Source organism: Cherax quadricarinatus, chromosome 24 (genome assembly GCF_038502225.1).
Source record: "Cherax quadricarinatus isolate ZL_2023a chromosome 24, ASM3850222v1, whole genome shotgun sequence".
NCBI classification, from domain to species: domain Eukaryota; kingdom Metazoa; phylum Arthropoda; class Malacostraca; order Decapoda; family Parastacidae; genus Cherax; species Cherax quadricarinatus.
The window spans coordinates 41,101,340-41,124,951 of NC_091315.1; the positions used below are offsets into that span (position 1 = coordinate 41,101,340).

The 23,612-nt window shown below is 38.5% G+C and overlaps 1 protein-coding gene across 2 annotated transcripts in view; it reads right to left on the reverse strand.

Moving 5' to 3' along the window:
* The window catches only part of LOC128690975 (divergent protein kinase domain 2A), a 39,029-nt gene that overhangs the window by 11,075 nt on the left and 4,342 nt on the right, over positions 1-23,612 (reverse strand). Inside the window, exons 3-4 of one of the 2 annotated variants that reach the window (XM_053779794.2) lie at positions 15,386-15,665; positions 9,015-9,127 (exon numbers count right to left, since the gene is read on the reverse strand). In XM_053779794.2, coding sequence (XP_053635769.1) covers positions 9,015-9,127; positions 15,386-15,665 — 393 coding nt within the window. Of the gene's footprint in view, positions 1-9,014; positions 9,128-15,385; positions 15,675-23,612 lie in introns of both variants that reach the window. The other variant, XM_053779793.2, reaches the window with a different exon arrangement.

The window sequence follows — 23,612 nt, forward strand, 5'->3', positions numbered from 1 at the left end:
CTATGTTTCAAAAGTGCTTTGAAGTGACCTCAGACACTCGATTGACTCTAAGAGAGTTTTGGAAACATCACGTTAGCATCCTCAGTTGTGTAAACCTTATAGGTAAGGCTTGGGAGGGAGTGACTAAGAGGACCTTGAACTCTGCTTGGAAGAAACTGTGGCCACAATGTATAGAAGAAAAGGATTTTGAAGGGTTTGAGGCTAACCCTGAGAAGCATATACCAGTTGTGGAATCCATTGTGGCATTGGGAAAGTCCTTGGGGTTGGAGGTTAGTGGGGAGGATGTGGAAGAGTTGGTGGAGGAGGACAATGAAGAACTAACCACTGAAGAGCTGCAAGATCATCTTCAACAGCAAGAGGCCACACCTGAGGAAACTGCTTCAGAGGAGGGGAGAGAGAAATTGAGGAAGTTGCCTACTTCAAAGATTAAGGAAATGTGTGCAAAGTGGGTTGAACTGCAAACCTTTGCTGATGAAAATCACCCTGACACAGCTACTGCAAGCCGTGCTGGTGACTATTACAATGACAATGTTATGGCCCATTTTAGGAAAGTCTTAAAGGAGCGGGAGGTACAGAGCTCTATGGACAGATTTATTGTGCGACAGAGGTCCAGTGACTCTCAAGCTGGTCCTAGTGGCATTAAAAGAAGAAGGGAAGTAACCCTGGAAAAGGACTTGATACCTCAAGTCTCCTCCCATCAATCATCACCAGATCTACAATAAAGGTAAGTGTCATGTATTCTATTCTTAGTAGAGTAGTAATTGTGCATGTCTTCTTCAGTTTGTGTGTATTAAAATTAATATTTCATGTGGTAAAAAAAAAAATTTTTCATACTTTGGGGTGTCAGGAATGGATTAATGATTTCCATTATTTCTTATGGGGAAAATTAATTTGCCTTACGATGAGCTCTCAGGAACAGATTAATATCGTAAGGCAGGGGTCCACTGTAATTCTAAACTGTTGTATTCTGGGCACCTCTGCAAAAACAGTGATTATGTGCGAGTGAGGTGAAAGTGTAGAATGATGATGAAAGTATTTTCTTTTTTGGGATTTTATTTCTTTTTGGGTCACCCTGCCTCGGTGGGAGACGGCCGACTTGTTAAAAAAAAAAAAAAAAATTGTTTAAGTGTGATAAGTGTTGGTGGCAGAAGCCTCCACCTCCAACATGGCTTCTCTCAGTGGCAGCCCTTAAACCCAACAATAACACTTACACCATTTACTCCTCTCATACATTATGACATATTTTATTCATTCTAGAGTATATATCATGTTTCTATGTTATTAATATCGTTTATAATGTCATATTAGATGAATTGTGATTAGATAAATAAGCCGCAGAGATGATATTAGCGTCATATTGAAGCATAAAAAACTTGCCTTCCTCTTGCGTCCTACGTGTCTATCATACAAGTCAAGTCAATAAAGATAAATCAATAAAGGTAAGTGATGTTAAATATTCATTTATCCATTTTATTAGTGCTTATATTTATGTCATTGTTTTCTGTATGTATATTTATATTTAATCTTCAAAAAAAATAATTTTTGTTAATACTTTTGGCTGTCTGAAATGGATTAATTATATTTCCATTATTTCTTATGGGGAAAATTAATTTGACTAAAGGCTAGTTCTCTGGAACAGACTAAAGCCATTGGTTGAGGGTCCACTGTAAAGTTTTTTACATATGTATTTATGATGGGCTGGGATAGGTTAGGGAGATAAGGTGTTTTTAACTGTAGTTTTAAAAAATGCTAGCTGAGCCAGTGGTTCTGGAGATTTCTGGGCCCTTTTATGTACATTGAGTAGTATTTGAAAAGATTTAGCCTGACATGGGGAATGTCACAGAGGTTTTTGTGCCTACCTAGTGTTGTGTCTATGAGTCCTATTGCAACTGTCAATGAAGCACTTCAGGTCAGGATTTATGTTAGAATTGATTGTTTTGTAAATGTAGGTTGCACAATAGTATGAGTGAATGCTTTGTATAGTGAGTACATTTAGGTCTTTGAAAAGTGGGGGATGTGTGCTGTCTAGCAGGGGATTGTGTGATCATTCGCACTGCAGCTTTCTGTTGTGTTATTACTGGTTTTAGGTGATTTGTTGTTGTGGAACCCCAGGCACAAATAGCATAGGTGAGGTAGGGGTAGATCAGTGAATAGTATAGTGTAAGCAGTGCTGTTTGTGATACATAGTAACATATCTTTGAGAGGATGCCAACTGTTTTAAAGAATCTTTTTATGTGTTGGATATGGGTGTTGAATTTCAGGTTGCTGTCAAGGTGCTGACCCAGGAATTTTCCCTCATAATGTTTAGTTGGACCTCACTTGCTCTACTCCCAAACATAATGCAAAAAGGTTTTATCTACATTAAGTGTAAGTTTACTGACAGTAATCCAGGTTGCTATTTTTGTGAGCTCTTCTTTAACAATAGTGATGAGTGAGGCTAGATTTTGGTGAGAGATGACAAAAGTCATGTTGTTAGCAAAGAGAAAAGGCATAAGTCGTTGTGATATGCTTGGAAGATCGCTGATGTATAAAAGGAAAAGGAGGGAGCCAAGAATGTTTCCCTGTGGTACACTAGTGTCCAAGGGTCTTGTTGAGGAGGTTGCGTCCTTGACAAGATATGTATTGCTTTCTACTAGAAAGGTATGACTTGAATGCAAGTGCATGGCCTCTTATACCGTAATGATCAAGCTTGAGGACCTATTATGGCCTATTATGGTTTTCAAATTATGCTACATGTCAGTGCTGTATGACCCTTGTGGGTTTAGTGCTTAGTTTTGAATATAATAATTATGCTACAGGTATTTGACAAAAGGAATAACATTATTTGTACAATACACATTAAGTAACAATTTTTTTTTTTTTTAACAAGTCGGCCGTCTCCCACCGAGGCAGGGTGACCCAAAAAAGAAAGAAAATCCCCAAAAAGAAAATACTCTCATCATCATTCAACACTTTCACCACACTCACACATTATCACTGTTTTTGCAGAGGTGCTCAGAATACAACAGTTTAGAAGCATACACATATAAAGATACACAACATATCCCTCCAAACTGCCAATATCCCAAACCCCTCCTTTAAAGTGCAGGCACTGTACTTCCCATTTCCAGGACTCAAGTCCGACTATATGAAAATAACTGGTTTCCCTGAATCCCTTCACTAAATATTACCCTGCTCACACTCCAACAGATTGTCAGGTCCCAAGTACCATTCGTCTCCATTCACTCCTATCTAACACGCTCACGCACGCTTGCTTGAAGTCCAAGCCCCTCACCCACAAAACCTCCTTTACCCCCTCTCTCCAACCCTTTCGAGGACGACCCCTACCCCGCCTTCCTTCCCCTATAGATTTATATGCTTTCCATGTCATTCTACTTTGATCCATTCTCTCTAAATGACCAAACCACCTCAAAAACCCCTCTTCTGCCCTCTGACTAATACTTTTATTAACTCCACACCTTTTCCTAATTTCTACACTTCAAATTTTCTGCATAATATTTACACCACACATTGCCCTTAAACAGGACATCTCCACTGCCTCCAATCGTCTCCTCGCTGCTGCATTTACCACCCAAGCTTCACACTCATATAAGAGTGTTGGTACTACTATACTTTCATACATTCCCTTCTTTGCCTCCATAGATAACGTTTTTTGACTCCACATATACCTCAATGCACCACTTACCTTTATTCCCTCATCAATTCTATGATTAACCTCATCCTTCATAAATCCATCCGCCGACACGTCAACTCCCAAGTATCTGAAAACTTTCACTTCTTCCATACTCCTCCTCCCCAATTTGATATCCAATTTTTCTTTATCTAAATCATTTGATACCCTCATCACCTTACTCTTTTCTATGTTCACTTTCAACTTTCTACCTTTACACACATTCCCAAACTCAAATATTTACATATATTGCTTCAACTTGTTGGAAATAATTATAAGCTTATTCTTTCAAGAAGGCTGTGGAAATGCTGGTTAAGAGCTCTTTCTCCAAAGAATCTTAACTAACCTCTCCTTCCTTAGATCAAACCTGATTACCTTCCATTCCTTGGGCACTGTATGACCCTTATGGGTTTAGCACTTCCCTATGAATATAATAATAATAAATAATGTGCTTATGGAATCAAAGCACAATATGTATGTGTGATATGTGAATGCTCAAGAGTCATCTGAAGAATCTCTGATCACAGGACAGTGCTGGGTGGCAAGAAAATAATGGTGGTGCTTTCATACATGCAAGAGAAAAATCAAAAGCTTGAAAGTTCAACCCCTCAAGGAAGATTCCTTGATGCTTATGAGGGGCTCTTGATATAAGGAATTGGACCTGTGATCCAATTCCTTGAATCAAGTCCAAATGCCTTCCATGAATGTAAATGGAAAGTTCAAGGTTAGCCACATACAAAATAAAAGCTAGTAGTAATGCTCATTGAAGAACTAAAAACAAATGAATGTGAATAACATATAGGATGAATACAAAGAATGATTGGTTGAAAAGAAGGATGTGGTGTGGAAACTTGAGATCAACTAAAGAAAACTTTATTCAGATTGTGAACCCAGCAGGGTAAATAACTGAAGATACCCTAAGAAAGTCAACATGTGTGACTTAATTTTGTTCAGGTCTTGTGGTTCTCTAACATAGGATGTAACACATAAGTTGACTATTCTTAGGTATTTAACCCTTTCAGGGTCCGTGCCGTAGTTCTACGGCTTTGAGTTGAGGGTCCAAACCGTAGATCTATGCCATGAGCTCAGCTCATTCTGATAAGCTGTGAGCGGTAAATCTGGGCCTAGATATGAGAGAATACATCTATGTGGTATGTGTGCACCACATAAAGCAAATCCTGCAGCACACAGTGCATAATGAGAGAAAAAACCGAGACTGTAATTTTCGTTTAAAACAGTGACTTTGAGGTGTTTTTTTTTTGTATGTTTTTTATAGATGTGGATAGGGGATAGTGGATAGGGGAGCAATGTGGCAGATGTTGCAAGTATATGGAATAGGTGGTAAGTTACTAAATGATGTAAAGAGTTTTTATGAGGAAAGTGAGGCTCAGGTTAGGGTATGTAGAAGAGAGGGAGACTACTTCCCGGTAAAAGTAGGTCTTAGACTGGGATGTGTAATGTTACCATGGTTGTTTAATATATTTATAGATGAGGTTGTAAAAGAAGTAAATGCTAGAGTGTTCAGGAGAGGGGTGGGATTAAATTATGGGGAATCAAATACAAAATGGGAATTGACACAGCTACTTTTTGCTGATGATACTGTGCTTATGGGAGATTCTAAAAAAAAATTGCAAAGGTTAGTGGATGAGTTTGGGAGTGTGTGTAAAGGTAGAAAGTTGAAAGTGAACATAGAAAAGAGTAAGGTGATGAGGGTATCAAATGATTTAAATAAAGAAAAATTGGATATCAAATTGGGGAGGAGGAGTATGGAAGAAGTGAATGTTTTCAGATACTTGGGAGTTGACGTGTCGGCGGATGGATTTATGAAGGATGAGGTTAATCATAGAATTGATGAGGGAAAAAAGGTGAGTGGTGCGTTGAGGTATATGTGGAGTCAAAAAACGTTATCTATGGAGGCAAAGAAGGGAATGTACGAAAGTATAGTAGTACCAACACTCTTATATGGGTGTGAAGCTTGGGTTGTGAATGCAGCAGCGAGGAGGCAGTTGGAGGCAGTGGAGATGTCCTGTCTAAGGGCAATGTGCAGTGTAAATAATATGCAGAAAATTCGGAGTGTGGAAATTAGGAGAAGGTGTGGAGTTAATAAAAGTATTAGTCAGAGGGCTGAAGAGGGGTTGTTGAGGTGGTTTGGTCATTTAGAGAGAATGAATCAAAGTAGAATGACATGGAGAGCATTTAAATCTGTAGGAGAAGGAAGGCGGGGTAGGGGTTGTCCTCGAAAAGGTTGGAAGGAAGGGGTAAGGGAGGTTTTGTGGGCGAGGGGCTTGGACTTCCAGCAGGCATGCATGAGCGTGTTCGATAGGAGTGAATGGAGACGAATGGTATTTGGGACCTGACGATCTGTCGGAATGTGAGCAGGGTAATATTTAGTGAAGGGATTCAGGGAAACCGGTTATTTTTATATAGCCAGACTTGAGTCCTGGAAATGGGAAGTACAATGCCTGCACTCTAAAGGAGGGGTTTCGGGATATTAGCAGTTTGGAGGGATATGTTGTATATCTTTATACATATATGCTTCTAAACTGTTGTGTTCTGGGCACCTCTGCAAAAACAGTGATTATGTGTGAGTGAGGTGAAAGTGTTGAATGATGATGAAAGTATTTTCTTTTGGGGGATTTTCTTTCTTTTTGGGTCACCCTGCCTCAGTGGGAGATGGCCGACTTGTTGAAAAAAAAAAATTGGATTTCTTGGTCTCATTTCATATGTAGGCTGGTAGGCCTACATATGAAAGAATGGGGCTGTGTGGTCAGTGTGCACAGTATAAAAAAAAATCCTGCAGCACACAGTGCATGATGAGAAAAAAAACTTCGACCATGTTTTTCGTTTAAAACGGCGACTTTGCAGTGTATTTTCATATGGTATTTATGGTTGTATTCTCGTTTTCTTGGTCTTGTTTTATAGTACCTTGAGTGCAAAGTAGCAGAAATGTTCAACTTTTGCCAGTGTTCAAAAGTAAACAAATCATGCCACGCGTCCAATACACATCAACTGGTAAGTCTAATATTCTTTCACAAGTGCACTGATATTATTTATACCATTTCTGCACTAATGCAGTAGTCTGCATAACAGTAAATCCTCTATTTTTTGTGAATAAAAATTTAAAGTGGAAAGCAAAAGAAATGTAAGAGGGGCCTGGAGACATAATTAATGAACAGAGAAAATGTTATTTTAGTGCCAGGAATGTCTGTCTTGTTTATTATGGACCCTATTTTGAAAATGGCATCTTTTGAAATTTGTGTAAAATTGGCAAAATTGCCAATTTCTGACCACTTTATTGGATAGTTGAAATCAGTAAATGGGTGGTTTCTTGTACTCATTCGATAGAACAAACAGAGTTCTAGCGAAATAGCTACAACTTTTGTTGACTGGTAGATTGGAATTGGTGGAAAACAGGTCTCAAAGTGGGCGAAATCGCCAATGCGTAAACATCGTCAAGACCACTAACTTTGCGAGAGCATATTTCCGTAAGTTTTCCATCAAATTTCATACTTTTGGTGTCATTATGATCGGGAAAAGACTGTCATTTCACAAGAAAAAAATTTTTTTATTTTTTTCGAAAAATTTTCAACCCTTAGAACGAGTTTAGGAGAGGGCCCCTCGACCCTGAAAGGGTTAAATTTTTGCCGATGTTCAAGAGTAAACGAATGACCTCTCACGTCTAATACACTGCAGTTGGTGGGTCTAATATACATTCACAAATGTGGTGATATTATTTATACAATTATTATAATATTGCATAATAGTAAATCTTCTATTTTTATGGTTTGAATAAAAATTCATTATGTGAATAAAAAATAAAAATGAAATTCATTTGTAAAGCCTCAAAACATAACTAATGAACAGAGGAAATGTTAGTTTAGTGCCAGGAATGCCTGCATTGTTTATTCTGGACCCTATTTTGAAATTGGAATATTTTGAACTCTGCGTTAAATTGGGCAAATTACCAATTTCCAATCACTTTGTTTTGTAGTTGAATCAGTTGACTTGGCAATTTCTTGTGCTCAATCGATAGAACAAATGTAGTACTAGTAAAATAGCTAAGAATTTGGTCGACTGGAATAATGTCATTGGTCTAAAATGGGAGTCAAAGTCGGCAAAATTGCCAATGCGCAAATATCGCTGACACATCAAAATTCGCGAGAGCATAATTTCTTCAGTTTTCCATCAAATTTTGTACTTTTTGTTTTATTACCTTCAGAAAAAGATTCTCTACCATTTCATAAGAAAAATAAATTTTTTTTTTTGATAATTCTTGGACCCTGGTGCACACTTTGAAATTTGGTCTCTGGACCCTGAAAGGGTTAATTACTGCTAGATGAACAGGAGATTTGCCAATAAGTCTCACCTTGCTCTGGATTCAAACTTGAATCTTTTCTGTTGTGAACAAATGCTCTAGCACTAAGCTACAAGAATGAGGAAGTGAAGAGAGCACTTGATGAGAACAGTAATAAGAAGAACCTGCAGATGCTGAGAAGGCAGGGAGAGTAATTATAACAAATTCCCATTTGTTACTGATACTGACAGTAGACTAAAATATGAACTCATTTAATTATTTAACATATGTGGCAACTATAACTTAAATTACAGATCTATTAAACAAAGGAAGTTACCATAAATTTAAGTAGTTATAATATTTTACTTTCAATTAGAAAATTATTTTTAGTTTAGTAATGAAATACTGTAATTTATAAATTTTTAATTATAGGACAACTATTTTTTTGAGAAATTTATTTGCCAACTCTTAAGAGTTTTGTGGTCTCCTTGTGTTACTGAACTGAAAAATTAATTTTTGGGGGGCTGATATTAAAAATATTTAATATTTCTGAGAGAAAAAAAAGTTTCCTCTGAACTAAAATCAACCTGTTCTCTGATATCCTGACCTAAGTAAATTAATTTTTTCTTGTGGTATTGTTTTGTATTATCATAAAATCATTATTTTCCTAGTTAATAAACATTTTTTTAAACTACATTTTTATATGTGTAATAAAAAGATGTGTAATAAAAAGATGGAAATGGGAAGTACATTGCCTGCACTTTAAAGGAGGAGTTTGGGATATTGGCAGTTTGGAGGGATATGTTGTGTATCTTTATATGTGTATGCTTCTAGACTGTTGTATTCTGAGCACCTCTGCAAAAACAGTGATAATGTATGAGTGTGGTGAAAGTGTTGAATGATGATGAAAGTATTTTCTTTTTGGGGATTTTCTTTCTTTTTTGGGTCACCCTGCCTCGGTGGGAGACAACCGACTTGTTGAAAAAAAACAAAAAAATTTACTGTAGGGCTTTGAAAATGTGAAATAATGATGTTGTATATTGTACTAACCTTGCATACTGCAAAGAAGTTATGATCAGAAAAGGTATGACCACAAAGATCTTCATATGAAAAACTTAGACAGTCTCGGCATCCGAATCCATCATTAACATGTTCTGTGGGGTCTGCAAGAGCTTGACGTAAGTATTGGTATTCTTTGAAATTCTATTAAGACTACTTATCTAAGTATGTACATTTATAATGTTGTTACACTCTACTAAAAAATTTATTGTACGGTAATACGCACATAAAATTCCAACAAATTATTCAGTAAATTATAGTGGCTGAATTATACAAATTTAAGTCAAAGCATAAAAATGTTTCTGTAATGCTTGAATTTTTTTTATAAGATGAAGCTCAGAAAGCATAACTTCATCTCCCTTTAAGTCACAGAAATATGCAATACAGTAGACCCTCACATTACACAGTAGTTACATTCCTGAAAATGCCGTGTTAGATAAAACTCGTGTTATACAAACTGAAAATCTTATGGGGAAAATATGCTTACATTCCTGGGATCCTCCCCAAAAGCCAAACAACTTTTTTTTAGACATCCAGATCTTACAAAAATAAAAATGATAACATTGTTTTTGTTACTTAATACTACAAATGCAACAGAAATATTATTATTTACCTTAAATTGTGGTTGAAGAGAGTGGAGATGCATGGTGTGGCCCTACTGGGCTGAGGTAGATGGTTGTTAGTTGTCGGCAGAAATGGATGGTTGAGGTTCTGGTACTAAAGTTGATGGCTGTATTGGAGTGTGCATAAATTCTGTAATGGATCTCTGGTTTCTTTTACCCTGCAGTGCATTATAGTATATTATTCCAGAAGCTTGGTACTGCCAAGTTGGAGTCAGAGTCCATTGATGTAACTAGTTTTTTCATCACTTTTCTTGTGTAGTTACTCGTGAATGACTTAATAATTCCCCGATCCAGTGGTTGTATTAAAGATGTTGTATTTGGAGGTAAAAATACAACTTTTACATGTGGGGTAACATCCAGCAAAGCTTCTGGATGAGTATGGGAATTATCTAGAATGAAGAGAGCTTTGAATGCAAGGTTCTTGCTGTGCAGACAAAACTTGGCTTCAGGAATAAAGTGATGCTTAAATCAGTCAATAAATATTTCCTCTGTCGTCCTTGCTGACTGGTTTGACCTCCAAATTACTGGTAAGGTGTTTATATCTACACCTTTCAAAGCACGAGGATTCTTAGTGGTAAATACTATGGGCTTACACTTGAAATCACCTGATGCATTACCACAAAGGAGAAAGGTGAATGATCCTTTGCTGCCTTGAAGCCCGGTGCTGCCCTGTAGAGTAATCTAACCCACAGCCAGGTGGCAGCCTGAGCTAGGGAAATATCCCGTAGTACTAAGTAAATTTTACAAAGCGTTGTATAAAATTATGCCGCAATTTTTCAAAAGTGTAATCAAAACGTGCCAAATAAATCCATGTAATATGAGGGTCTACTGTATTAAATTCATTTTGTGTTTCTTTCCCTTCCTGCCACTTCTATTGTCTTTTATCAGATCTTTCTTATTCTTATCACATACAATATCACCACTATAAAAAGCTCTCATCTTATTTGTCCCTTTCTATTATAAAAGAAACATGTTTGTAATTTCAGGAAATTTTTGTAAGGATGCTCTTTGGTCACCAGGAGCCTAATCAATTGAATGGATTGACACATGTCTATTTATACATCTGTCAGTATTCCATAGTGTACCTTGTGTGATACTTTTTCCCTTACTTAGTTGTCAGTCTTTATTTTTCTGCCTGCTGGTATATAAAATTAACACTGTCACATGACATCACCTTCTCTTAATACTGTACTACAGTTTCTTTTAAGCAAATTTCTGCACATCTAAATCCTAATTCCCCAGTATTGTTTCAAATTTGTTAATATTATAAAATGGATACAAGCATATCTGGTTCTACATTTGAAGTTGGTTCCATGATTTCTGAGCCCCACCACAAAAACTGGTGATTATGGTCTGGATACAATAACACTGAGTGATTTTAGCAGGAGCTCTGACAACTAAAAATCTTGAGTGAATGGTTTGATCATTCAAACACTTAAGAGTGTTCATGAGTCTGTGTCATTCTCCTGTTCACTTAACCCTTTCTGGGTCAGTCCCATAGTTCTACTCCATGAGCTCAGCTCACTCAGATAAGCTATGAGTGGTACATTTGGGCCAAGATATGAGAGAATTGGTCTATGTGGTAAGTGTGCATCATACAAAAAAATCCTGCAGCATGCAGTACATAACGAGAAAAAATGTGACCATGTTATTGGTTTAAAACAGTGACTTTGCAGTTTATTTTCATATGGTTTTTATGGTTGTATTCATGGTTTCTTGGTCTCATTTGATAGAATGGAAAATATATTACAGAAACAGAGATGATTCTGATTGGTTTGAGGACTGAAAATAGCTCAAAATTAAGCTCAAAATAACAGAAATCACATAACTCGTCTAATACGCGTCCACTGTTTGGTTTAATATGTGTTCACAAATGCACTGATGTTATTTACACAATTATTACAATAACACACGACAGTAAATCTCCTATTTTTGTGTGTGAATACAAATTCAATAAGGATTCACATGTAAAGCCTCAGAATGTAACTAATGAACACAGGAAATGTTATTTTAGTACCAGGATGCCTACACTGTTTATTCTGGACCCTATTTTGAAATTGGCATATTTTGAAATTTGTGTGAAATTAGCCAAATTATCAATTTCTGATCACTTTACTGGGTAGTTGAAATAGTTGATTGGAAGGCATACTAGTAAAATAGCTAAGAATTTGATCAACTGGAACAATGTAATTAGCCTAAAATAGAACTCAAAGTGGGCAAAATCGCTGATGCATAAATATTGCTGACACAGCAAAATTCAAGATAATGTAACTTTGTCAATTTTCCATCAAATTTCATACTTTTTTTTATTACTTTCAGAAAAAGTTTCTCTACCATTTAATAAGAAAAAATAATTTTTTTTTTTTTTAAATTCTTGGACCTTGTGGACAAGTTTCAGATTAGGGGTCTGGCTATTGAAAGAGTTAATCACTAAAAAGTGTACTAAGAGTATAAAATCTGTTCAGATCATTTAACCCTTTCAGGGTCCAAGGCCAAAATCTGAAGTCACGCACCAGTGTCCAAGGAATTTTGAAAAAAAAAAAAATTATTTTTTCTTACAGAATTAAAGAGCATATTTTTGTGAAGGTAATAAAACAAAAAAAATTAGAATCTGATCAGTACTTACCGAGATACAGTGCCAAGAAGTTTGTAGAAAATGATGTGGTGGCGGCAACATCGACGAATTCCACATACGCGTATTATATTATTTTGTTTTTTTTGTTGTTTTTTCTTTTCTTTTCCAATTTTTTTCTATTCCTACTAACATTTGGGGCCTGAGAGACCAATACTGTATATAATTTATATATATAAACTCACTGTATTGAACACAATAACCGCACTAAAGTTATTATCATATTATTGTTTACCACTATTGTTTATTACAATAAACATGCACAAATATTGTATAATACTAATGTTCTATCATATATTTACATATTTACAATCACTGGACATGGTTTTAGAACTGCTGGAGCTTGTGGAACTCCTTGAAACAAGGCACCATGCACAGAGGCACCTTACATTCCTCACACATAAACCGAGTGTCTTTGCGTCTTTGTTGCCGTCGTTTTGTTTGTGCACAGACAATGCATCTCTTCTGAGCAAATTTCTTTTGAGTTGAAGGAAGCTGTATTATGAAATGATCACCTTCTCTCCTCAAACGCTTGGGTATATTGTGATGAATTCGAGGACCTTGTTGTATTGCAGGTGTTGTTACCTGGTACTTCATTATGAGTTGTCTGACAACAGACAAACAAAATTCACCATACGGTGGTCTGTTACCAGTCTTTATTTGGTACATATTATATGCATTCAGCATTGAAATGTCCATGAGATGGAAGAAAAGTTTCATGTACCACTTGTAACTCTTACGAACACAGTCAACAAAACCAATCTGCATGTCACACTTGTCAACCAAGCGCATGTTTTGTGTATAATCAATCACTGTCACTGGTTTTCGAATACGTTCATTAGTCACTCGATCAACTTTGCCACTGTCTTGCATTTCATTACGGTGAATGGTTGTCAACAATGTGACATCTCGTTTGTCATGCCACCGTAATGCCATGATGTCATTGGCAGTAAACACCTGCACGTCATCACCACGAACACCTGCATTGAGCCTGGGCATATGTTTACGATTAGAACGCACTGTGCCACACACATCTGTCTTGTTCACTCGCATGAAATCACTGAGTAATGGGCTTGTGTACCAGTTATCGGTATATAATGTATGGCCCTTACCAAGATATGGTGCCATCATGTTTCTCACTACGTCACCTGATATACCCAATAACATCTTGGTATCTTTCAATGTTTTACTACCCGTGTATACAACAATATCCAACACCAGGCCACTGTCACAATCACAGAGTACAAACAATTTTATACCAAAGCGGTTCCTCTTGCTCGGTATATACTGCTTGAATGACAGTCTACCTTTGAACAAAATCAAAGACTCGTCAATTACAAGATTCTTGAATGGATAAAAGTATATCCTGAACTTTTGTTTGAGATACATGAAAACATTTCTAATCTTGTATAACCTGTCACTTCTGTCAGGCCTGGTTTTGTCAGAGAAGTGCAACATACGTAACAGTAAGATAAACCTGTTCACTGGTATTATTTCACTGAAGGATGGGGTACAAATTAGCCGATCTGTGGACCAGTATGCTTTTATATTATGCTTATAGACGTGAGGCATAAGCATTATTGTTGCAAAAAGCAAATACATTTCTGCAACAGTCGTCTCTTTCCACCTGTGTAGTCTTGACTGTGGTGATAGGATCGTATTTGCCATGGTGTACTGAAAATACTTATTACTTTCCCTGACAATAATTTCCATCAATGGCTGGTCAAAGAATAATTCAAAGAATTCCAGTTCATTGGCCGTGGTTCCAAGGGGACAGGTAGGTAGAATTCCACTTTGAGAGTCATCAAAGTGGTGAGGGCTGGGAACAAAATTGGGATTTTGCTGCCAATCCCAGATACGGTTTGCTGGTGGATACTGGACATCATAGGCTGGTTGAACGGGTGGTTGTGGCGGGCTCGTGGGTGACGCTCCGCTTTGTCCTTGAACTGACGAGTCAGCAGCGTGGGTCCCCGCGTGGAGCAGCGAGTCACGCATGGCGGTGCCACTACCACCACCAGCCCCACTAACACCATCCACTGATGTTTGTGGCCCATCCATGCCAAGTGTAGCCACATCATCCTCACTATCACTACCTAAAACGGGTGTAGGGCCACGGGATGTACTCCGGGATGTACTCCGGGATGTACTACGGGATGTACTCCGTCCCCTAGACACAGCATAGGGTACACTACCCGAGCGCATGCGGCGGCGAACATACCGACGCTTCACTGGTGAATATGTTTCCTCACTATCACTACTCGAATGATCGTCGAGCGCAATAAAATCACAATCCACGTCAGAATCATCGTCATTACTGAAGTCAGAGGCCAGGCCACGGGAAAATATTAGTTTTCTCTTACGTTTAGGAACACCCGACCGTGAGTCACGAGTGCCCACACCAGAGGTAGAAGGTCGAGGATCGTCGGGGTTTTCTGCACTATTATCGATATCCTGGTCATTCTTTTCGGTCACTAACTGATCAAAGCCGTAGAATTCGTCTTCATTTCCACTTCCATCAGTGTCAGAACTATCAGATAGGAAGAGGAGAGTCCCAATTTTCCGGGGAGTGAGAGCTGACTTGCGACGAGGCATGGTGAACAAGGGCGACTGAGCCGGCGTTCCCACAATGCTATGCAGGCGCCTAGATTTTTTGTTTATGGCGCACACCCACGGCGCAGACCCATTCTCTCATATGTAGGCCTATGAGCGCTTTCGCGCTAAATTTGACGGCGCTAGAATTTTGGCGTAGATCTACGGTTTGGACACTCACCGACCAGCCGTAGATCTACGGGACGGACCCTGAAAGGGTTAAACAGATTTTGTAAAAAAAATATCTGAGACATCTCAAGAAAAAAAAGAAAATTTCTGTGGGAGTTCAAACATATTTCAAGAACTGTGCACCATCTTGAGGATTCACGGGTACTGGATGTGTCTATTTACCCAGTTTCCCAATGTCTCAAATGTTACTCCTTTAATTAAAAAACGGATTCCAGGAACAAAGGTAAATAGCAATGGTCAATGTGCTTTCTTCTTTAGATAACTCTAGGCCTTGGTGGGTAACAGCAAATGGATTAAAATAAAATAGCATAACTGAGTGCAGTACTTACCAAGGCCAGGAATGGAGGGATCCACCATCACGATATTCTCAGCATCAATTATTTTGACTTTTCCTTTCGAGTCAACAGCAAAATTATCCAATGACACATCTGTCAAGTAAAGGCGAAACTCTCCTTCTGAGAAGTCTTGAGCCAACTCCAGCAACTGATGAGCATAATCAGCACGGACAATCCAAGGCACTTGACTAAGCTGCGTGAGAGTAGGTCCAACATAATTTTCCACCATGACCCGACCACACATTCCATGGAGGAAGGGGAACCACTGCTGCTGCTGGTAAGCCTAGAAGGCAATACAGTACTAGCATGCAACATCAAATTCCTATATAGTATGTATATGCATGAAAATTAAATCAATGAATATAAAAATAGCACATATTTATGCCATGAAAACTTATTATCGTAATTATATAAACTATACATTTAAAAAATATGAGCATGCAATGTCCCCAATACAATAACTGTGCATGTGATAGTACAGCTCAGTATACTGCTGTGCATGTCCAGCCTCCACACTATGTATGAAAAAGACTGCTTTATATTCAATCACCTTTACTTTTTCCCACTTTCATTAGATGGGGATTATTTCTGTACTACTGTACTATATTATATTCACAGGGAAGTACTAAACTGATTACCCTTGCCAGCACTTCAGATGAGTGGGGAAGGTGATCAGGTTTTATTAAAAGAAAAGGAGGCTAGCTCCAATACCTTGGTTCAAAAACTCTTCACCAGCATCAAGGCACTTTCTTGAAGGAATAAGGATCCTAATTACTATTATATTCATGGAAAATGCTAAACACATAAGGGTCATTTGTGCTATATGGCAGAGGTAAAACAAAAAGATGCCAGAGAAAGAGGGAAGGGCATCAGCAGAAAGAAATGGATCACAATCGATGCAGAAAACTGGAGTCAGTTAAGAAATCAGAGAGTGAATCTGCACAAAAGGTGGGTCTATTTGAGATGGGGCAAGATTATTTAAATAATGCAGTACTTGAAGGATCAGTTATGGAAGGAGAAAAGAGAATATGAATGTGTAAATTCAAGGATTATGTGGATTAAAGTAAAGGTTGGATGCGAAAAGTGGGTCATAATAAGCGTGTATGCACCTGTTAATCCGTTCCTGAGAGCTCATCGTTAGTCAAAATTATCGTTAGTCAAGTTAATTTTCCCCATAAGAAATAATGGAAATCAAATTAATCCGTGTAGGACACCCCAAAGTATGAAAAAAAAATTGTTTTTACCACATGAAATATTAATTTTAATACACACAAACTGAAGAAGACATGCACAGTTACATGACACTTACCTTTATTGAAGATCTGGTGATGATTGTTGGGATGGGAGGAGGGGAGAGTGTTGATGGTCTTAGTGTTTAGAAGGGGAATCCCCTTCCATTAGGACTTCAGGTGGCAAGTCCTTTTCCGGGGTTACTTCCCTTCCCTTTAAATCTCTCAAACCAACCTTTGCTGGCCTTAAATTCACTCACATCACCACTAGTTGCTGGCAATTTTTTCATTAAATCGTCATGCAACTTCCTAGCCTTTTCACATATGATCGCTTGAGAGATGCTATCTCCTGCTATCTGTTTTTCGTTTATCCACACCAATAACAGTCTCTCAACATCTTCGAGTACTTGCGATCTCAGTTTCGAAAACATATTTGCACCTTTGGCAAGAACAGCTTCCTTGATTGCCGTTTTCTTGGCCACAATAGTAGCGGTGGTTGATTGGGGTTTTGTGTACAACCTGGCCAGCTCGGAGACACGCACTCCACTTTCATACTTAGCAATGATCTCTTTCTTCATATCCATAGTAATTCTCACCCTTTTTGCTGTAGGGTTGGCACTAGATTTCTTGGGGCCCATGGTGACTTATTTTGCAGGTGCAATCACTAAAAAGGCTGTGATAACATGAAATGTTCCGATTGTATGCTTAGAAGCGACCGCGGTGGCTGGCTGGCTTGTAAACACTGGCCAGAAGTGGACGCGTCTGACGGAACAAATAGTGTTGGTCGAGTTTTTTAGCGCTAGTCGAGGCAAAAATTTTGCGTTAAAATGTATCGCTAGTCGGATTTATCGTTAATCGATGCCATCGTTGGTCGAGGGTCCACTGTAGAGGAGAGAGAGAGATTTTGGGAGAAGTTAAGTGAATGTATAGGAACCTTTGAACCAAATGAGAGAGTAATTGTGGTAGGGGACCTGAATGCTAAAGTAGGAGAAACTTTTAGAGAGGGTGTGGTAGGTAAGTTTGGGGTGCCAGGTGTAAATGATAATGGGAGCCCTTTGATTGAACTTTGTATAGAAAGGGGTTTAGTTATAGGTAATACATATTTTAAGAAAAAGAGGATAAATAAGTATACAAGATATGATGTAGGGCAAAATGACAGTAGTAGTTTGTTGGATTATGCATTGGTAGATAAAAGGCTGTTGAGTAGACTTCAGGATGTACATGTTTACAGAGGGGCCACAGATATATCAGATCAATTTTCAGTTGTAGCTACACTGAGAGTAAAAGGTAGATGGGATACAAGGAGAATAGAAGCATCAGGGAAGAGAGAGGTGAAGGTTTATAAACTAAAAGAGGAGGCAGTTAGGGTAAGATATAAACAACTATTGGAGGATAGATGGGCTAAGGAGAGCATAGGCAATGGGGTCGAAGAGGTATGGGGTAGGTTTAAAAATGTAGTGTTAGAGTGTTCAGCAGAAGTTTGTGGTTACAGGAAAGTGGGTGCGGGAGGGAAGAGGAGCGACTGGTGGAATGATGATGTAAAGAGAGTAGTAAGGGAGAAAAAGTTAGCATATGAGAAGTTTTTATAAAGTAGAAGTGATGCAAGGAGGGAAGAGTATGTGGAGAAAAAGAGAGAGGTTAAGAGAGTGATGAAGCAATGTAAAAAGAGAGCAAAGGGGAGAGTGGGTGAGATGTTATCAACAAATTTTGTTGAAAATAAGAAAAAGTTTTGGAGTGATATTAACAAGTTAAGGAAGCCTAGAGTGTTCTCACAGATCAAGTGGGCAGGAATAGGAAACAAAGACCCTCCACTATAAATAACAATAAAAACCAATGTAAATACTATAATGATCCACAGCTGCGCAATCTAACACATGCAGCTAGGAGGATTGGTAAAGCATACCGTGAATGTAGAACCCCAGACCTGCTCAGAACGTTCCAAGCTGCACTAACAAATGCAAGGAATAGAAAGGAAGAACTTAGGCAACAGGAATGGGAACAGTTTGTTAGTGGATTAAATAGGTCCACCCCTTTGAGTTTGGCTTGGAAAGGTATAAATAAAATAACCAGGAAAAAGACTGGCAATGTTGCTCATCCCTTTCCTCTTGAAAAAGCAAATGACCTCATAAATGACTGGTCCAAAACATCCAGGCATGAAAGCCTTCCATCTCATATTAGAAAAAATTTAGAGAGTACTTCTGAAGAAATGTTGAAACTGATTAATTTTATGAGCCAAAATATTGATGAGAGTGATTGCCTCTTTACCGAGTATGAATTAGATAATGCATTAACCAAAGGTCGATCAACTGCTCCTGGAGAGGATGGTATAACCTATGATATTCTCAGAACTCTAAGGCACGTGCCTGATAACCCTTTGTTGGCACTGTATAATCTCAGTTACATTGAGGGCGTTCTTCCTACTTCCTGGACCAATAGTCTCATTGTGCCTATCCCTAAGCCCCAACAGCCTGATACATTTAGGCCGATCTCCTTAACTAGTTGTCTTTGCAAAACTTTTGAAAGAATGATGCTTAACAGATTGTACTACAGAATCAGACATCAACTTTCCCCCTACCTCTATGGGTTCATGAAAGGTAAAAGTGTGCAGAACTGTATTTCCACCTTTCTCACTGCACACACCTCTACTAGTTTTACCACTTTTCTTGATCTAAAATCTGCATTTGATATTGCAAACAGAACCGTTATACTACATGAACTAGCCAAAATGAATATTGGTGGTAGCTTACTCTGCTGGATAATAGGATACCTGTCAAATAGAGTATCCTCTGTCCTTTACCAAGGCTTCAGAAGTGATTCTAAAGAAATGTCTTTAGGTACACCGCAGGGAGGAGTTCTTAGTCCCATGCTATTTAATATTCTGATTAATGCTCTCCTAAATGCTCTACCTGCCTCACCTAAACATATAGCTATAAGCTATGCTGATGATATCATGATCCATACAACAGGGCATAAGAAGATGAATACCATTCTTAATGAAGTTCAAGCAATTTGTAATCGACTAGGCCTCATAATATCTTCCTCTAAAACAAAGATATTAACAAGCAAACGACATCCCCCACCCATCTATTTGCAGGGTGAAATCATTAGCTACGTTAAAACTTACAGATATCTTGGTGTAGATGTACCCTTTAACAAATCCACTATACCACAACTAAACAAGAAATGTAAAGCTAGGCTAAATGCTCTCAAAGCTGTTGCTGGCTACAATCCCAACTATGGTGCTAATGTGAGAATCGTGAGAATGATGTACATAGCCTATGTTAGGTCCTTAATTGATTATGCTGCTCCCATGTTGATATTAGCTAGAGAAAGTTCCCTCCGACCCTTGGAGTTAATGCAAAATGAAGCTCTCAGGACTATTCTTGGATTTCCCAGATCTACAAAAGTTCTTAACATGAGGAAGGAGCTTGGTATTTCTAGTATCAGTGATAGGATTGTTGAAATTAACACTGTACTCGGTATTAGAATGTTGAGAAACGAACCAGACACTGTCACAGTGAATCTTACCAAGTGTCTAGAGGTAAATACACACAGATCTAAATGGATTGTGAAAACGTGCAATTGCATTAAGTTTTATAACCTGCATGAACTGTATCACTGTAGGCAACAAGAGCATTTCACCCCTCCATGGAAGATGTGTTCATTTAATATCACATACCTACAAGTCCCTCCCAAGAAGCTCATTGCTAGTAAACCCTTCCTTACATCTCTTGTTAGAGCAACTGCTCAAGAAGAATTTTTTCGCCTAGCTGGTAGTAATAAGTTATCACAAGTTATATACACTGATGGATCTAAACAGGAGTCTTCTGGCAGGGCTGCATCTGCTCTTGTTGCCACCTCCCTAGTTAAGAACGATAATAAATTTGTTGAGTTAGGCATAAGAATTAACAACTGGGCGTCTACACTGCAAACTGAATTGTTTGCAATCCTAATGGCGCTAAAGCTAACCTATGACACTGAGCTTGACTCTATCATCATTACTGATTCTATGTCATCATTGAAGGCTCTTGGCTCATATAATGACTCCAACAACATGCTCATTGGGGAAGCCAGGTATAGATACTCAAAAATTAGGGACAAAGGAATTAATGTACAATTGCTATGGATCCCATCACACATTGGATTACTCCTTCATGATAAAGTTGATATGTTAGCCAAGAAGAGTATCCAGAAGGAGAACGTAGAATATAACTTTGGTATAACTGTGTCTAGCATTAGGAATAATATTAGGAGAGAAGTAAATAATGAAGATGATTGTTATAGGAATGCAGTTAGAAGCCTGAGTAGATCTATAACCCACTATGATAACATGAATGTAGATAAGTATGTTTATGGAGCAACTTGCAATGTGAACAGACTGACTGATGTTGTAGTGGCCAGGCTTAGGCTTGGTTACAAGTACTTCTGGCAGTTTGGGAGACACACAGATGATGATCAAACTAAATGTAAATTATGTGATCAGGCATATGGTCACTCTCTTGAACACTATGTGCTTAATTGTCCACTTATTGAGGAATACAGAGACAGACAGTATAATAACCTATGTGACATGTCAAGATATCTTATTAATGAAAATAAGATACCAGATATACTAAGCAAATTTCCTAAATTTGCTTGTAACAGATAAGTGAACTATAGATATGTAGATATAAATCCATATGTATTCCTGTTAACCCTTTGGGGCCTAGTTCCTAGGCCTTTTGTGTATCCACATGTTCTCACGCTACCGTCCACAGGATGGATATGGGGTGCACAATAAACTAGCCACTTCGGTGGCAAAATCTAAAAATCTAGAGAACAAATGGATTTGTCAGTTAAAAATAGGAGAGGAGAGTTATTAAATGGAGAGTTAGAGGTATTGGGAAGCTGGAGGGAATTTTTTGAGGAATTGTTAAATGTTGATGAAGATAGGGAAGCTGTGATTTCGTGTATAGGGCAAGGAGGAATAACATCTTGTAGGAGTGAGGAAGAGCCAGTTGTGAGTGTGGGAGAAGTTTGTGAGGCAGTAGGTAAAATGAAAGGTGGTAAGGCAGCCGGGATTGATGGGATAAAGATAGAGATGTTAAAAGCAGGTGGGGATATAGTTTTGGAGTGGTTGGTGCAATTATTTAATAAATGTATGGAAGAGGGTAAGGTACCTAGGGATTGGCAGAGAGCATGCATAGTTCCTTTGTATAAAGGCAAAGGGGACAAAAGAGAGTGCAAAAATTATAGGGGGTTAAGTCTGTTGAGTATACCTGGTAAAGTGTATGGTAGAGTTATTATTGAAAGAACTAAGAGTAAGACAGAGAATAGGATAGCAGATGAACAAGGAGGCTTTAGGAAAGGTAGGGGGTGTGTGGACCAGGTGTTTACAGTGAAACATATAACTGAACAGTATTTAGATAAGGCTAAAGAGGTTTTTGTGGCATTTATGGATTTGGAAAAGGCATATGACAGGGTGGATAGGGGATCAATGTGGCAGATGTTGCAGGTGTATGGTGTAGGAGGTAAGTTACTGAAAGCAGTGAAGAGTTTTTACGAGGATAGTGAGGCTCAAGTTAGAGTATGTAGGAAAGAGGGAGATTATTTCCCAGTAAAAGTAGGCCTTAGACAAGGATGTGTGATGTCACTGTGGTTGTTTAATATATTTATAGATGGGGTTGTAAGAGAAGTAAATGCGAGGGTCTTGGCAAGAGGCGTGGAGTTAAAAGATAAAGAATTACACATAAAGTGGGAGTTGTCACAGTTGCTCTTTGCTGATGACACTGTGCTCTTAGGAGATTCTGAAGAGAAGTTGCAGAGGTTGGTGGATGAATTTGGTAGGGTATGTAAAAGAAGAAAATTAAAAGTGAAAACAGGAAAGAGTAAGGTTATGAGGATAACAAAAAGATTAGGTGATGAAAGATTGGATATCAGATTGAAGGGAGAGAGTATGGAGGAGGTGAATGTATTCAGATATTTGGGAGTGGACGTGTCAGCGGATGGGTCTATGAAAGATGAGGTGAATCATAGAATTGATGAGGGGAAAAGGGTGAGCGGTGCACTTAGGAGTCTGTGGAGACAAAGAACTTTGTCCTTGGAGGCAAAGAGGGGAATGTATGAGAGTATAGTTTTACCAACGCTCTTATATGGGTGTGAAGCATGGGTGATGAATGTTGCAGCGAGGAGAAGGCTGGAGGCAGTGGAGATGTCATGTCTGAGGGCAATGTGTGGTGTGAATATAATGCAGAGAATTCGTAGTTTGGAAGTTAGGAGGAGGTGCGAGATTACCAAAACTGTTGTCCAGAGGGCTGAGGAAGGGTTGTTGAGGTGGTTCGGACATGTAGAGAGAATGGAGCAAAACAGAATGACTTCAAGAGTGTATCAGTCTGTAGTGGAAGGAAGGCGGGGTAGGGGTCGGCCTAGGAAAGGTTGGAGAGAGGGGGTAAAGGAGGTTTTGTGTGCGAGGGGCTTGGACTTCCAGCAGGTATGCATGAGCGTGTTTGATAGGAGTGAATGGAGACAAATGGTTTTTAATACTTGACGTGCTGTTGGAGTGTAAGCAAAGTAACATTTATGAAGGGGTTCAGGGAAACCGGCAGGCCGGACTTGAGTCCTGGAGATGGGAAGTACAGTGCCTGCACTCTGAAGGAGGGGTGTTAATGTTGCAGTTTAAAAACTGTAGTGTAAAGCACCCTTCTGGCAAGACAGTGATGGAGTGAATGATGGTGAAAGTTTTTCTTTTTCGGGCCACCCTGCCTTGGTGGGAATCAGTCAGTGTGTTAATAATAATAATAATAATTGCAGCATCAGCTGTGGCTGCACAATTTTAAGTTCATTATTTAGAGTCCAAACTGTGTCACAGGCTGAAAATACTGAAGATGCTCATGCTGGCTAACAGGAGGAAAAGATAAGATATAATTACAACATAATGTTATAAAGGATATGAAAGAATAGATAAAGAGTATAACAAGAAGCTACTCTTCTAACACACTACAGACTGGCAGACA